Source organism: Arvicanthis niloticus, chromosome 7 (assembly GCF_011762505.2).
Source record: "Arvicanthis niloticus isolate mArvNil1 chromosome 7, mArvNil1.pat.X, whole genome shotgun sequence".
In the NCBI taxonomy this organism is placed as follows: domain Eukaryota; kingdom Metazoa; phylum Chordata; class Mammalia; order Rodentia; family Muridae; genus Arvicanthis; species Arvicanthis niloticus.
The window spans coordinates 8958832-8976263 of NC_047664.1; the positions used below are offsets into that span (position 1 = coordinate 8958832).

At 42.2% G+C, this 17432-nt stretch overlaps 1 protein-coding gene across 1 annotated transcript in view; it reads right to left on the reverse strand.

Moving 5' to 3' along the window:
* Scg3 (secretogranin III) overlaps positions 1-17432 on the reverse strand; it is a 38785-nt gene that overhangs the window by 17045 nt on the left and 4308 nt on the right. Inside the window, exons 5-10 of the mRNA XM_034509408.2 lie at positions 14275-14417; positions 12980-13129; positions 7896-8073; positions 4271-4387; positions 2008-2091; positions 1424-1561 (exon numbers count right to left, since the gene is read on the reverse strand). Coding sequence (XP_034365299.1) covers positions 1424-1561; positions 2008-2091; positions 4271-4387; positions 7896-8073; positions 12980-13129; positions 14275-14417 — 810 coding nt within the window. The remainder of the gene's footprint in view (positions 1-1423; positions 1562-2007; positions 2092-4270; positions 4388-7895; positions 8074-12979; positions 13130-14274; positions 14418-17432) is intronic.

Genomic DNA, 17432 nt, shown 5'->3' on the forward strand with positions numbered 1-17432 from the left:
ATGAGCCCGAGGTGCCTGGTAATCATATTTTACCATAGCATAGCAAAGAGAAAGCAAAGTGAATCCACTCATTGCCATGGGCGGCCATTACATACGGAGCCAGTGTAAAGGGTCCAGTGCCATGCTCTCAGATGACAGCTTAGCCTAGTACCAGTTCCTCTCCCTCAGGAGAGAGCACTGACCCACTCCCACTCCCTTCTCTCCTCTTGAGGGGTAAAGTATCCTGATGGACCCGCTACTAAGACATTGGTAAGACCTAGTGGGCGTCAGTTATACCAAAGAGGTCAACATTTCCTGAAGACAGAAACATAAAGCAGGACCAAACATCTCTGTCCAGCTTCTGATAAAGACTCTATGTTTCAAACAAGGTATCTTAGGACATAGAGATGCAGGTTTTCTATGATGTACCTATGAAACTTGTAATAAAAGGGGTTCAAACCATGAGCATATTACAGAATCCACTTTTTGCCCTCAACCAAAGGATTTAATGATTTAGAACTTATGCCCCATCAAGTCTTTCTCCTGGAGGGAGGGTGGTTTCTGGGAAAGCTTGTAAAACCCTAGGAAGGTGTGAATTTTGCAGGCCTTAGCTATATTTATATTTAAAGCAAACGGATGCACTGAATTAGTGATTTTTACCAAGCTCTTAAAGGAGTTGCCATGCTGCATCACCGCTTGAGTGAGGACTTTGCCCATTCACTAGGGTGACCGGGCTGAGTGAGCCATATTGGGATTATCTGGAGGACTATTTAAACAATTTTTTAAAAAATATTTGCTCATATCTGTAATTCTAATACTTGGGAGGCAGAGGCAGGGGAGTTGCCATGAGTTTGAGTCCAGCCTGGGTTACACAGAGACTTCTAGACCAACCTGAACTATTTTGTCTCAAAACATCAAACTCAACAAAGTCTAAAACAATGACTATTACTATGGATCAAAATGTAGAATTGTAAAGTCAGTAAGTCCTTTTTCCTATAAACAAACAAACATTTCTCAATAAGTTAGGATAATAAATTGAACATTAAAGACATAATAAAACATAAATATCTGAACATTCTCTCAATTGTGAATATCTCTCCCCAAGTCCAAAAGCCACTGACCACTCAAGAATGAAGCCAACTTGCCATCCCAGAAGACTCAAGACTACTAAAACACACTCCAGCAAAGGAGCTGCATGCTGATCTTAATTTCGCAGACTGTGCCGTGTGGGCTTGATGTTGGACTGCCGCGCTCTGCTAATCTTAGCCACACAGATCGTGCTGTGGGGGACTTGATGTTGGATCTCCCCACTCCGCTAATCTTAACCGCACAGATTGTGCTGTGGGGGTGGGGGTGGGGCTTGATTTTGGACCGCCTTACTTGAGTGTTAAAAAACTCTGCTCCCCCAGTTTCATTGCCCACCCCAGAGCTGTTAGATCCGAACCTTTGGCTTCATCTGTCTTTCCTCCTAGGTTGGAGTTATCTTCTTTTGTAGAGTCCTTTAGGCTTCCGTATTCCTTTTCCATCTTGGCGGCTTCTTCCTTGGTACTGTCTGTTTCTTCGTGGTTCTTCTCTGATGGCGCTGTGATCAGATAGTGCACCGTGGTTAAAACACCATTTCATACCTTCTTTATTTCTTAATGAGAACAAACTAGTCACTTCTAAAGAGTCTTCCTTAAATACTCACATTAAGTTTTAGCATAGTGTTAGAAGCATGGCTCTACAGGAGAATGTTAGCTTTCCACACTGGGGTTCTGTGTTCAGTTCCCAGGCCAGCAAAACCAACAAAGAAGCCCCGAAGCGAAAGAACTGTTTTGTATTTTTGGTGGTAAGATTTCTCTGCCATGACAGGCTATAAAATAGCCAAGGTTACATGTGGTTATCCCCATGGTTGAACTTGAGATTTTAAAATGTTTTGAAATCTGCAATGCTTTATTAATGTTTACTGAAGCCCATTACTTACCTCTGAAAACAGTTTTTAACAGCTTAAAACACACAAACACACACACACTGTTAAGCAGATACTACCTGGGAAAAGCTTGCTTTTGCTGTCAGTAGTATTTTTTTCTAGCTTGTTCTTGGTCTGCAGAGCAATTGTTTCATCCAAGTTTTCTAGAGAGAAGAAATATGCTTTAATTTCCTGAGAAAAGCTATTAAATGTTTACTCCCATATGTGGTGAGTACAGGCGTGTACTGCAACTCCTGTCTTAGATTTTATTTATTTATTCATTTTTATTTTTAATTTCCTTCAAAGCAGGGCCTCATTCTACCCTAGGCTGACCTGAAACTTTGGCTGCAGCCAAGGCTGGCTTCCCACTCCTTTTTAATCCTCCTGCTTTAGCTTCCCTTGTGCTGGGATTATAGGCTGAGCCACCATGCCTGCCTGGCCAGCTGGCTTAGTTTAGGAAGAACTTAACTTTAATGACTTTTCATGTAAGTAGCAACTTGTGGTTAGTGGTTACCGTGTTAGATACTTAGCATCAGGTAGCTTCAGGAACAACTGCTTACACATTAAGTCTTTCCAGTATCGTGACATATTTTCACAGGAAAAATGTCAAAGCACAGAATTCCCAGGTCTCACTGTTGACATTGTCTTGAGTAACATTTGCTATCCTATTAGAGCAACGGTCCTCAGCCAGTGGATCATGACCCCTTTGGGGGTCACATATCTGATATGCAGGATATCCTGCATATCAGATATTTAGATAAAGATTCATAGCAGTAGAGGTTCTCAACTCTTGGGTCGTGACCGTTTTGGGTGTCAAACGACCCTTTCACAGAGATCGCCTAAGACCATCGGAAAACACAGATGTTTACATTATGGTTCATAACAGTAGCATAACTGCAGTTATGAGGTAGCAATGAAAACGATTTTATGGCTGGGGGTCACCATAACATTAGGATCTGTGTTAAAGGGTCAAAGCATTAGGAAGGTTGTGATCACTGTGTTAGAGGAGTAGAGTTGCACCAACTGTAACATGAACACACTTTAAACAAGACATCTGGAAGATTGTAAATCAAAATGTTATGAGGAGATTGGTATCAGGAGTGATTTTAACTTTCTTTTATATTTCTTTTCATTCATTCATTCATTCATTCATTTCTTTTTTTCTTTCTTTCTTTTTTCTTTCTTTCTTTTTTTTTTTGCCTTGAATGGCTTTTTACAAGAAAGATGTTCTTTTTATAATCAAAATAAAACCAGGAAGAACTGTTTTTTATGAGACATCCTGGGGTCCTGTTGAATAATTCTGGATCCTGCTAATCAATGAGACTTCCTTATCTGTTTCTCTTGGCCCTAGCAGAGTGAGAGGCTCTGAGGCCATCTTACCAAAACTACATGGGTGGTAAAAAGTACTCAGGGAAGCAAAACTCCTTAAAAAAACCAAAAAACCAAACAATTAAGCCTAGAAACTGTGTTTTAATTTTCAAGATTTATTCATTTTATGCGTATGAATATTTTGTCTTTATGCATGTACATGCACCATGTGTGCACTGGCTAGTTTTATGTCAATTTGGCACAAGCCAGAGTCATTTAGGAAGAGGGAACTTCAATTGCAAAGATGCCCCCAACACATTGGCCTGTGGGCAAATCTGTCATGTATTTTCTTGAGTAATGAGTGATATGGAAGTGCCCAGATCATGGCGAATGGTGCTACCCCTGAGTTAGTGGTACTGGGCGCTGTAAGAGAGCAAGCCAGAAGGAGCATGTCAGCAAGCAATGTTCCTCCATGGCCTCTGCATCAGCTCCTACCTCCAGGTTCCTGTTTTGAGTTCCTGCCTTGACTTCCTTTAAGGATGGGGTAACCTGAGAGTTGTTTCAGCCTTTATTTTACAGATGTAAGAAGTGAAGCCTTGCATGGTACAGGGCCTTCTTTCCCAGCATAGGAGGATCCTGGCTACCTACCTAGTACTCTTGCTGCTTGTCACATACAGTACTCAGAGGGGGGAAAATCAAGACTTAATCCAGACTTCTAAACATAAGCTAAAAAAAAATTAATGAGTTTAATTGTAATAAAAATTACTCTCTGAGGATTATTATAAAGCACTAGTAAGATTTAATATAAAAATGTGGGAGAGTTCCCATCAAGCTGTATTTATTAAGAGGAAAAGTGGAGACTGTCTAATTAATTTTATTTGTATGCATCACCAACCCAAGCAATTCTGTTACCCTGGAGACCTGGGCTGCTCTGGCATAAATCATCAAATTAGTGAGATGATTATTGCCAGATCCTTAATTTGCTTTGAACAATGGAAATGGCCGAGGTAAAAATAAATAAAGCAGAGTTCTCACCAAGGTACGAAACGCCTTCCTCTGGAGATATTGTACCGTATTTCACCATCATTTTCACGAAGTCAATCAACGTCTTCATGATGGTGATCAGGGTTTCTTTCTCTTTTGCTTCTTTTTCTATGGAAAACGAGCAAAAATAACTCACTAAAAAATTGAAAATTTCATATTATTTTATGTGCTTTGCCTTCAGAGGTCAGAAGACAGGGACAGATTCCCCTGGAACTGGAGTTACAGAAGGTTCTGAGCCACAGTATGGATGCTGGAAAGTGAACTTGGGTCTTCTGGAAGAGCAACTAGTACTCTTAACTGTTCTTAACATCTTTCCAGCCCCCATGAGAACAAAAATAATTTAAAGACAACTGGTAGGAAACAGTTTTATCTTTCACTGTCAATTTATGAAGTATAGCATCATAAGTATTGAAATATCTCTCCATTTATTTATAACTAAATCCACATACATTTAACTGAAATAAAAACACATACTCCCCCCAAAACCCCAAACTAACACATGACTGGAAATATAGGGCAGTATATAACTATACAAAACTGCTTTTAAAAATGAGTACATATTAACTTTTCCACAGGGCTTTAATTATACCCGAACTATTATAGTAATAAAGTAGACAGTAAAGAGATAGCATCTGGTGTTGAGATTTTAGCTCGGTTGGTACAGTGATTGCTTAGTGTATACAAGGTCCTGGGCTTTAAACTCTAGCACTAAATAAACCTGGTGTGATGATGGATGCCTACAATCCCAGCATCTGGGAATCAGGGACAGGAGGATTAGAAGTTCAATGTCATCCTTAGATACAGAGTTTGAGGTCAGCCCGGCATATATGACATTGTCTTAAAACAATCAATGGAACATACGAAACAACCTTCCTGAAAAATAAATAAAGGACTCTCTATGCAGCAGGATTTTTCAGATACCACAAAACTCACAGGTTGGGAGGAAGATGGGTTAGGGAGATCCTGAGTAAGACTTGACAGGTGACTTTAGCCATCACAGTGCTAGATCAAGGGCATGCGTGTATATTTAGCATTACGCAGATGCTCTTCAGGGACGAGCGGTGACTCACTGGAATGATGGAGGTTCTGAACTGGTCATTTGCCAACCAATGGGGCAAAACGGTGCAGAACAGATCCCCTAGACACACAGCCTGGCAGATTCAAGCAGAGAGGCCAGAGCCATCTGGCTAGTGTCTGGACCTGAAGGGCAAACCGAACTCTCTGGGAATAAAGGCTCATTCCAAGATCACTTTATGGAGAAAACAGATTACAGTTCCAGAAATTTTGACACAATTGCTCTCTCGAGGGCAGTGACAGGGACATGGAGAGCCACTTGGGCCACGCAGGGCATCTGCCTGAACAGCAACTGGCGAGCTGGAGACTACTACCCTCGCAGATTAACCAGAAACGATCAGGAGCCAACTCCTGCAGACAGCTCAGTACACACATGACTGACAAAACTGGGGCAGGACTTGTTTAAAACAGAAAAATCTCCCCAAATATATTTGTGCTCCTGACTCCCTTTCCTCCAATGCTAATTTGAATTCACTGGGAAAAAAAAAAAAACAAACAAAAAAACCAATCCAAGCTGCAAATGTCTAGTAACGTCCTGAATAATTCAGAGAAGGACAAATAAGGTCCCTACTAAGAGAGGAAAATGAGGAACGCTTTCCAAAAAGATTTAATACAACTGGCAGGATTTCTTCTTGATGTTTTGTTTTTTGACAATGTGCCTAGAAAACACACTAGGTAAAACAAGTCAGACACAGAGACAGATAGTGCGTTCTCTCAGTTCTGAACCCGAGGCTTCATTACCCATGGACTCAACTAACCGAGGATCAAAAATACTAAAGAAAAAGAAGGAAGAAAGAAAAATTTAGTGTGCACAGACAGGTCATTTTCTTGTCACAATTCTCTAAGCAATACAGAAAAACAACTATTTCCAGAGCACTGCCACTGGGGTAGGCATTGTAAGTAGTTCAGAGATGATTTAAAGTCCATGGAGGATGTGTGTGATAATTATATGAAAATACTATATTCTACCCTTACTCTGCCTCTGTCTTTCTGTCTGTCTCTGTCTCTCTGTCTCTGTCTCTGTCTCTGTCTCTGTCTCTCTCTCTCTCTCTCTCTCTCTCTCTCTCTCTCTCTGTGTGTGTGTGTGTGTGTGTGTGTGTGTGTGTGTGTATGCAGGTATATTACAAGTAACCAAATCCAGTCCAGGGCCTTGGACATGCTAGGCAAGCACTCTACCCCTGAGCTTTAGCCACAGTTCCGGTACCATTTTATATAAAGGACTTGAGTAGGTGTGGATTTTGGTATCTGAAAGAGGTCCTGACATCCCCTTTACATTTGTGGAGAGACAACTGGATGTGGAATTTAGAATAGCCAAGGTCATAGAAGTAGAGACGCATTGCCTGAGACTGGGTGGAGAGGGTGAAACTGGGAGATGCTGGTCCAAGGTATCAAGTTTCTGTTCTGTAGTGTGAATAAGTCGGGGCACTATGCAGCCTGGTAGCTATGGCTAACATCACCAGATTACATACTTGAAATGTGCTAAGAGGGCAGTCTTACAATAACAAAAAGAAAACGAATAAACAGATAATGACAGCTATGTGTACGGGTGACAGATGTACAGTTGTTAGCAATGATGTTTATTTCACAATGTAGATGAACACTGAAACACCGTGGTGCGTGTGTGTGTGTGTGTGTGTGTGTGTGTGTGAGAGAGAGAGAGAGAGAGAGAGAGAGAGAGAGAGAGAGATCTTGCTATGTAGCTAAGGCTAGCTTCAAGCTCATTATATAGACCCAGCTGGATCCATGCTCATGGTACCTCAGCCTTCCAAGAGCTGGGATTATAGGGGTCTGTATCTCTGTATCTCTGTATCTCTGTATCTCTGTATCTCTGTATCTCTGTATCTCTGTATCTCTGTATCTCTGTATCTCTGTATCTATCTATCTATCTATCTATCTATCTATCTATCTATCTATCTATCCATCTATATCTCACCCCAATAAAGCTGAGAATAAAGCATTAAAAAGGCTGAAGGACCAGAGAGATGACATAGTTGCTAAGAGCACTTGCTGCCAAGCCTGATGACCTGCGTCCCATCCCTAGGATCCTTGCAGCAGACAGGACAAAACTGATTCCCGGAAATTGTCCTCCAGTCTTCACATGTGCACTGTGGCACACATGCCCACACACAAAATGAATGAATAAATGGATAAAATAAAAAAGGTTGATAGTAAAAAAGCAGCCGTACTAAAGAATGAAGGCTGGGCTGTGTCAGGGCAGGGTGGTGATTCATCTCAGCATGTGGCAGATTTGAGGACCTGAACACAGCAGATGTTCCATAACTGTTTATTGAACAAATAAACGAACTGTCTGTTAACAAGATTAAATTATCCAGAAACTCCACATTTCCTGATTACTCTTTCCATGGCTAGTATACTGTTTTTGAAAAAAAAAAAAAAAAAAAGATGTGAAATGTTTTTTCCAGCCAACAGTGTATGTCACGAAGGACTGCACTTGGGACTATGAACAGGAAGAAAGCTACCCACACACTTCCAAGAATTGCTGTCTCATTTACCTTCCGAATGGCCATAAAGTGGCGGTTACCTGAGTCGATGCTTGTCAGTAGTGCATAGAAGTTGGGGAAGTACTGGAGCTCCTCAAAGTCGTCCTCCCTGTGGGGGTTAGTCCTCCTTTCCAAGCTGCTGGACAACGTCAAGGTGTTAGAAACGGTCTCATCGTTTTCACGGTTAGTAAAGCCATCTTGGATTGCTGCCACCGGAGTCTTCAGTGAGGGAAAAATAACAATAGAAAATAAACACTGTTTAGAAGTAACATAACGCCAGTTCAATCCTCTCCTTTCTGGTGACCTTGAATGTGAAATCTCAGAGTTCTTTCTTTGTCATAAGATCCTGCAGGTTCTCAGTGTGAGCCACCTTGAGAAAGTAAAGTATCTTCACGAGGCTCAGGAGAGACTAGACTAGGGATTTCTGTGGATCTGCTTTGGCCAAGTCCCTCTTCAGGAGTCTTTCATAGAGGGGAAGAGAGGGTTTTTGTTTTTTTTTTTTTTTTTTTTTTTTTGTTTTTTTTTTTGGTTTTTTTGAGACAGGGTTTCTCTGTGTAGCCTTGGCTGTCCTGGAACTCACTCGGTAGACCAGGCTGGCCTCGAACTCAGAAATCCACCTGCCTCTGCCTCCCAAGTGCTAGGATTAAAGGCGTGCGCCACCACTGCCCAGCGGGAAGAGAGTTTTGATTCATATAACATATAGGGGTGGGGTGGGTAGGATGGACCAGGTCATTAGGAAATAAAAGCTTTTCAGAGTGTCCATCGGTAACAGAGTACTCACACCTTGGAACTTCTAGCGGGTATTTGTGTCTGGATGATGCTTAATGTTTTTTTCCCTCCTTCCTAGACCTGATCTTTGTTCCTATGTTGGTGAGAGCGCATTTGCCATTCAGTAGATGAGACAAAAATCTAGGAGGTTTTTTTTTTTTTATGTTTCCCCCCTTTATTTCCTCAATATGATCCACTAGTACCCTTGTTGGCTCTACTTTTAAATCTTAGGGCATTTTGTACATCTTTCTTCAGCAGCCCATGTTAGTTCAAGCAGCCCTTCACTCCCACTTTCTAACTGATACACCACGTATCTCAAATCTCTTCTCCATTCAGTATCTTATATCCTGGGGCCTAAGGTATCTTTCTAGTAATCTGATTTTACTTACAGCTCTTTTGCTTAAAATCTCTACATGGAGGCCAGAGCCATAGCTGGGTTGGTAAACTGCTTGCTTTATGGGTATAAGTATTCGAGTTTGATCCCTGAACCCACATTAAAAATAAAAGTTGAGCCCAGTGGCACATACTTGTAATCCCAATGTTAGGAAGATGGAAATAGGCATATTTCTTTGGCTTGATAACCAGCTAACATATATATATATATATATATATATATATATATATATATATATATAAAACTTATATATATATACATATATATATACGTACACACACACACACACACACACACACATATATATATCTAGGAGTTTATATATATATGTGTGTGTGTGTGTGTGTGTGTGTGCACATGCATGTTGGTGTCCAGTTATGGGACAAAGATCAAAGGACAACTTTAGCTACTTGGTGCCTCCTCTTCCATATGGGCCATTTAGGTCACCAGGCTTGGCAGTAGCTGTCTTTACCTGCTGAGTCATCTTATGGCTCCAGCTTGTCTAGCCTTTTAAACATGAAAATTGCACTCTCTGTGCAATCTAACTTAAGAAGGCACAGGGTCATAGAGACAGCCATTGTAAGAACATAAAAGTGAGCCTCTCAGGGAGCCTGCATCCGTGCCTTCCATGCAGACTGTCTTTTTTCCTATGACTTTCTGTCTCAACAGTTGATACATTTGCTGACTTTGCCTCACCCTGGTTTGCTCTGGGGTTCTCTTTTGAGCTGTGGTCAAGGATCTGGCTGTACCTGAGTGGAGTCCCTAGCTGAAACGGTGCTCCTTAGAGTGTTGGTGCTGCTGCTACGCTGTATCTCTCAACTGTTGACAAAACTGGGCTAGTTGTAGCAGCCTAGCTATTGTGTAGGAGAGGGTGAGTTGTTAAAAGGTGGCTGGCACCCCTTCCCCCGCTTACACACACACACACACACACACACACACACACACACACACACACTTGCTTGTCCTTCACTTTCCCTTCTCAACACATGGCCTCACCAGAAACTGTCCCATCTTCAGCTTTCCACCCTCCAAAGCTATGAGCGAAATACATTTCTTTTTTCTTTAAAAAGAATTATTTTCATGTGTATGGGTGTTTTGCTTGCATATATGTCTCTGTGCCATGTGTGTGCCTGATGAAGGTGGAGGTCAGAAGAGGACCTTGGATCCCCTGAGAATGAAATTACAGAAGGTTGTGAGCCACTACATGGGTGCTGGGAATCAAATCTGCATCTTCTGGAAGAGAAATCAATGTTCTTAATGCTGAGTCATCCTTCCTGATCCTGTTTCTTTGCCTTATGAATTATCCAGTCCCAGGTATTCATTCTGTTGTAGCCACAGGAAGTGGATGAAGGCAAAATCCTTCAGTATGCTCCTTTGGCTTTTACAGTAGGTGTCAGACTCTACAGATGGCTCTGCATGGTCTGGGATGGGTTTACTCCCCAGGCTCATAACCCAACTCTGTCTTTCTGTGCCAGCCATAAGTCCTTGTTTTAGTTGCCTGGACTCCACATGTGTGGCCTCTCTTGTTTACAAGTTAATCCTATTTGACATTTAGTTCTCAGCTCAAATGGCTTCCTTAGGGAAGCCTTCTCTCAGCCTAAGTACAGAACAGGGGCCTTTCCTCAAAGCACATCACCCAGCTGCCCTTAAAATGACCAATGCTGGAGACAATTTATGTCTTCCACTGGAACTTTGCCTTTGTGGAACAGAGACTATTTTTTTTTTTTTAGATGAGCAAGGCATTCTTAGCATAACATTTGGTACTCTAAAAGAATATTTTATTTGCATTGGTACATTTAGGTGGCGTGAAAAACAAGCCAAGCATACAGACATTTTATAAATGAATGACTTGACAGTGAAGGCTCTTGAAAATCACCACAGCTATTTCAGTTCAGACCTGTACATTTGTTCTTTTAAGAATATGGAAAGTGTGGTGGTTTGAATCAGAATGGCCCCATAGGCTCACAGATTTGAATGCTTTGTCACTAGTGAGTGGCACTTATTAGGAGGTGTGTCCTGGCTGGAGGAGGTGTGGCCTTGTAGGAGGAACTGTGTCACTGGGGTGGGCTTTGAGGTCTCAAATGCTCAAGTCATGCCCAGTGCCTCTTGTTCCTGCTGCTGCCAATCTCAGCTACTTCTCCAGCACCACGTCTGCCTGTATGCCACCATGCTTCTTCCATAATGATAATGAACTGAACCTCTGAACCTGTAAGCCAGCCCCAATTAAATGTTTGCCTTTATAAGAGTTTCTGTAGTCATGGTGTCTGTTCACATCAATAGAAACTCTAAGACAGAAAGTATTTTTTTAAGAGGAAGTAGTTTCGTTAAAAGATATTTAAATAGGTGCCAGCTCCTAGGAATAGTTATCAAGAAGAGAAAGGGAGAGTCTCTAGGCATCAAGTCAGAAATCTAGAACTAATTTTATTTTCTGGCCCTGGTGGTTCACATCTGTAATTAATACAAGCACTTTGGAACCTGGGAGGTGGGGTGGAGAGTGGACAAAGGATTTGATCTAGAGTTCAAAGACAACTTGGGGGTATACAGAAAATTCAGGGCTAGCTTGGACTATATAACACACACACACACACACACACACACACACACACACACACACACACCTAAACCCACACAAACATTGCCATAATGCATGTGGTGTTTCATGCCTTTATAGCACTTAGAAGGCCAGAAGGCAGCTTTTCCACAGAAACAACCACTTTCCAAGAAAACCGAAACCAAACAACAGAAGCTTTATATTCTATACACCCTTACTTTGTATTGGAAAGGATGCTGGAGGTGATAAAGAGGGAGCTTCAGCTCTGGGTACTCTGGCAAGGCAAGGAATCTGACACCCTCTTATGGCTAATTTCTTCAGAATTATAAAGAGAACTGAAGAAAGGGAGAAAGATCACAGTAGCTTTGTTGATTCCAAGAGGAAAATGCAGAGAGGAGACAAGGAACAGGAGCTAATGATGAATGGTGTGGTGGTTTGAATAGGAATGGCCCCCACCTCCACCCCCAGGCTCATGGGTCTGAATGCTTGGTCCATAGGGAGTGACACTATTAGGAAGTATACTTTTGTTCTTTTATGAATATGGAAAGTATGGTGGTTTGAATAGGAATGAGCCCCATAGGCTCACAGATTTGAATGGTTGGTCACCAGGGAGTGGGCATTATTAGGAGGTGTGTCCTGGTTGGAGTAGGTATGGCCTGTTGGAGAAAGGTGTGGCCTTGTTGGAGGAAGTGTGTAACTGTGGGGGTGGACTTTGAGGTCTCCTATACTCCACACATAGTGTGACACACTTAGTGTGACACACAGTCTCCGTCTGATGCCTATGGATCAAGCTGTAGAACTCTTGGCTCCTCCAGTCATGTATCCCTCCATGATGATAATGAACTAAACCTCAATGTAAGCCAGCCCCAGTGAAATGTTTTCCTTTATAAGAGTTGCTGTGGTCATGGTGTCTCTTCACAGCAAGGAAATCCTAACTAAGGCAAATGGCTAGCCCAGATAAAACGTGATAGACAGGCTTCTGAGCCAGTGAAAAGGACGAAAGGGCAGGAGGAAGAACACAGCCTAGAACAGAGGAACAGTATAAGATGAGGGGTATGAGGCTGCTGTGTAGAGGATTGATTGATCTATCCACTCCTCTGTGTGTGTGTGTGTGTGTGTGTGTGTGTGTGTGTGTGTGTGTGTGTGTATACCTGCGCATGCATAAACATGCACTGGAAATATATGATAACATTCATTGTTAATGAAAATTGAATACCAAAAAATCTATAGAGTACTGGTTCCAGCACACTGGCACAGAACAATTAGCTGTATACATGTTTCCAGTATACTAAAAATGCTATACTCTCCAAATATTCTCTGGCATCAGGCAAGGCACTAATGTACAGAGATACAAAAGCATATACACACGCATGCCCATGTCATGCTCACATTCCTAACACACATGGACATACCACTTTCTCCAGTATTTTTCCATCCTGATTCTCAGTCCTGCTTGTGGGTTTATCCAGGGCCTCCTCATAATTGTTGGCCTCTTTTGAAATCAATTTTTGTAAAGCTTCTGCTACTTCATCTTCCAGAGTATGTGCCTGACTTTCAGTGATCTGTTATAAAGAGACAAAGCATGTATAACTGCTATTTCTATTTCTGGGCTCAAACAAACAAACAAACAAACAAACAAAGATCTGAACTCTAGTTGAATCACTTCTTGTCCTTTTGGTTAAGTTCAAATGTAAAGTCCAGTTGCACTAAGCAAGCATCCAAAGTCCAAGCTGCCAACAGTCCTACTCACCCAGGACTCCTTTGAACTCTATCACGGATCAGCATGGCATGATTACCCTGCAGATGCAGTAGTGAGTGGCACACATGCCCTCACGTAACCAACAGTTCTCTAGTCAGACTTAAGGCCTGCTTAACAAAAGTGAAAACATGCCTGGTGCTAGAAACCTAGCTACTCAGTGACAGTGAAGTCATGGACACTGGAGGGAAATCTACAGCCACTTCTTTACTGATCCAGCACAATTCCTAACAGTAATCTAGACATTTGTCCTTATTCCCACAGATAAGTGCAGTGTTCAACCCTGATAAAGGAAACAACAGATAATCCTGTCTTATGTAGGCTGTGACCATGAGTGCCTGGCACTCTAGGAAGAAGTGTCTTAAGGCTATTCATGTAAGTTGTCAGTGCTACTTTCTGAAACCCTACGGATGCTTCCTCAGAGAGTAAGTGGAAGGAGGAAGAAGGGGAATGCTGCTCTACAGTTGTCGGTCACATGGCCAGTTACATGTCCCTTGTAACTGTAAAGTAAGAACCATGGTAAAGTCTGCTGGGGTTGTGTCAGGGCTGAACAGCCAAACTGAGACTAGGGTTGATTCAATTGCTCAGAGTTCCTCAAGCACACAGTGCAAGTCTCTGCTCGTGCTATTTCTGGTTTTGCCACACACATCCTCAGTCTCTGCTGTTATATCCAGCAGGTTATATCACTTCCTTCTAAGCTCATTTCCAACACCTCTTCCTCTGAAGTCTTTCCTGACTTCCAGCTGGGCGCAAGACATTCCCTGGCAAGCTGCGCAGCTCATCCGACTCTCAAACAGCTTGTGTGATGGGTGTGTGTGCTTATCTGGCCCTTCTGAAAAACTCCCGGGAATTCTTTGGAGCTTAGTGCAAAGCACCATAAGCGTTCGGTTACTTTAATTATGAGGCTTGACTTAGGACACTGCAGACTGTACTCTTATGCATACAACTTACTAGGCCGAGATTCAGCAGTTTAGAAACAATCTTGTCAAATACTCCTCTGTCGTTCTCCTCATAAATCCTGGTGGCAATTTTATGGACAATGTCTTCGGCAGTTAGAGGAGTTCCATCCAGTTGATGAAGGCCATCTGGGTCATCTAGACAGAGCAAACACAGCTTCACATCTTGGTCAGTACAGACCTAGTCCACGCATCATTTTATAACCTATTCCTTGTAAAATACTTACCTGTTTCATTCCATTTAATTAATTAATTAATTAATTAATTAATCATCCATCTATTTAGAGATAGCATCCTACTATGTCACCCTGGCTGGACTAGAAGTTGGAGCAACCCTCCAGCCTCTGTCTCTTGAGTGCTGGAATCATGGGCATGCACCGCCATGCCTTGCTGCTAGAGACACTCTATGTAACAAAACGTAATGTCATTAAATCAGAATCGACAAAAGACAGGGAACTTATTTTATGAGCTTGGAATCAAAACTTTAATATAAGGTGAGAGATCTGAATGAACAGTGTGTAAATCTTTGCAGAGAGGCCTATGAATATATGTCCTTAGTTTCTTTGCAGCTTAACTTTAGACTAAAAGAAGGGACCATTCTGAGCGAAGGAAATGGGCTTAGTATGATGGATCACTCCTACAATCCTAGCAGTTGAGTGCCTGAGGCAAGAGGATTGCCTTGAGTTTGAGGCTAGCCTGTGCTACAGAGGAAGCTCCTGTCTCAAAGAAAACAAAACAAATCCAAACTATAAACAACAATGCTGATAATGACACATAACGTGTGAGAGAAAGATGATGAGGCCAGTGAGGCTCTGTACCACTCCCACAGGAATCCCGGAAGCTCTGTACCACTCCCACAGGAATCCCGGAAGCTCTGTACCACTCTCACAGGAATCCCGGAAGCTCTGTACCACTCTCACAGGAATCCCGAAAGTACTGTACCACTCCCACAGGAATCCCGGAAGTTCTGTTCCACTCTCACAGGAATCCCGGAGATCTGTACCAAACTGAGCAGACTCAGTTCAGTGTGCACCTCTCTCCGTTACATAGAGGCAGATGGGAAAGATCAGTAGTTTAGCTCAGTGATATCTCTTGTTATTTATGCAACATTGGATCACTGTACAAAACAATAAGGGTATCCGGCCTTGCATTTAGCTCAGTGGTAGAGTGCTTCGCCTAGCATAGTGTAAAGCCCCAGCACTGAAAACGAAACAAAGCAAAGCAAAGCAAAACAATAAAACAAGTGAATATGAATAACAAGGCTATCTAGTGCAATTTTCATGAAGTTGTTATAAGGAGCAGATTTTAAGACACTAAATGCACGTTTTGAGTGACATTAGTTGTGTATGGACGAGTGCACTATTGTAAAGTGCACAGCAGATTCAGATTTTATTTTAGTTAAAGGGACTGTGATTATCTTCTGGAGAAAATGGAAATTGAATTCCTTGCCAGATATGCTATGAATAAGACCTTTTATTTTTTATATTTGGAGAAAGCCATTGGGTAGGTTGACTTTGAACTCACAGAGATCTGCCTGCTTCTGCCTCCGAGTGCTGCACCATTACACCCAGCCATGAGAATAACCTTCATCACTTTTGCCCAAAGAAAGAACAACTTATATCTATCTCAGTTTTGCTCTTTTCTTCTGAGGCTCCCAGGAACTCGAATTTTCCCCATAGTGTGGCCTTTCTTCTAGACTGTGTCAGGATGGTGGCCTCTGCCACCTCAGGCAAACCCCTCCCTCTTTTGGAACCAAGCTTATTATGATAAGTGGTGATTGAACACAGAGGCTGAGCTCTTGTTGAGCTGTGAGGCCTTTGAGACCCAAATGCCAGAATGACAAGAATCACACAATTAGATCCCCCACCCCCTTGGCTGGTTCTATTTCTCAGGAGCACAGCCTCTCGATCACTTCGGTCTGAATTTTCCATCTGTGGGTTGCAAGTCAGGCGCTGGGGAATAGTCTATGCAGAGGTGGAAGAATTTACTTCCCTCCCCACTTGTCCCTCAGGATCTGAGAAAGAATGTTGGCTGCCGGCTGAAGCTGGAAAATGACCCAGATGACTGTTTTTCAGTTCATTTACTTCCCAACAGGGAGAAGGCTGGTAACTCAGAAGAAATATCTTCCTCTTCTGTGGCACCACTGCAGGCTCTTGAGCCCAGAACTCAGGTCTCCCACAGTGGGGCTTTGCTAGCTGCAGTTAAAAGTGTAGCCCTTGGCCACTGCCCCTAGCTTCCCTCAGTTTCTTCCAAGCTCTTTGAAAATGAGCAGAATATCTCACGGTGATTTTCCTACTGTGCACAAAGGAGTATTTTACGCTCCCCATGTGAAGCTTCCTTAAGAAGTCGGCATGGATTCATATTTTAAGCCTTTAGCTTACAGAGTAGCTACAGAGTTCTACACAGACATCGAAGGACTATGCCCTGTCATTATCTTTCCATGTTCATCTTATATCTCTACCATCTCATTTAATACCTGGAATTCATTTCTTCAGCCAAATTGAATTCAAGTCTTACTATCTGCCAAGCACTGGTAGAGTGATGACTGGGCTGAGCATGCTCCCTGGATCTACCTGGACCTAGCTCACAGCTTGCAAGATAGGAATTACATGATAAGGCTTTTCTTTTCTTTTTTTGCTAGTGAACACACAAAGAAGCTTAAATCATAAGCACATAAGAAGAAACTGGCATGAATCTCGAAATTTGGAGCTTCCTTACAGATGGCCTTAGGTCTGAGGATATAGCCTGCAAAAGAGAATCTCTCCTTCTCTGCCTTCTGGGATGAAGTCTACACTTCTCCAATGTTCTACTCAAATACTCTGTGGGTTCAAACCCTCTGCCTGTAGGATTTGTAGACTATGAAAGGAAACTAGAGCTTTACCCACAAAACCTTCTCTGTAAGACCCTTGGCTCAGTTTCTGTAGGATCTCAAGTAAAGTTAAAGTAAATTGTAGGATAAGCCCACAGCCATGAGGACTAGCCCTGTAGTTAAAAGCTTGTGAGCTGGTAGTACAATGACTAATTTAGAAAGTAGTAGTGGTCAGATCACAAAAACCAGATCTGTGTCTCTGCTGGTGCCTACAGCCAGGGTGACTAATCACGTCAAACAAACGTTGCACTCTTTTTATACTCTATTAAACTAAATGTTCTGTT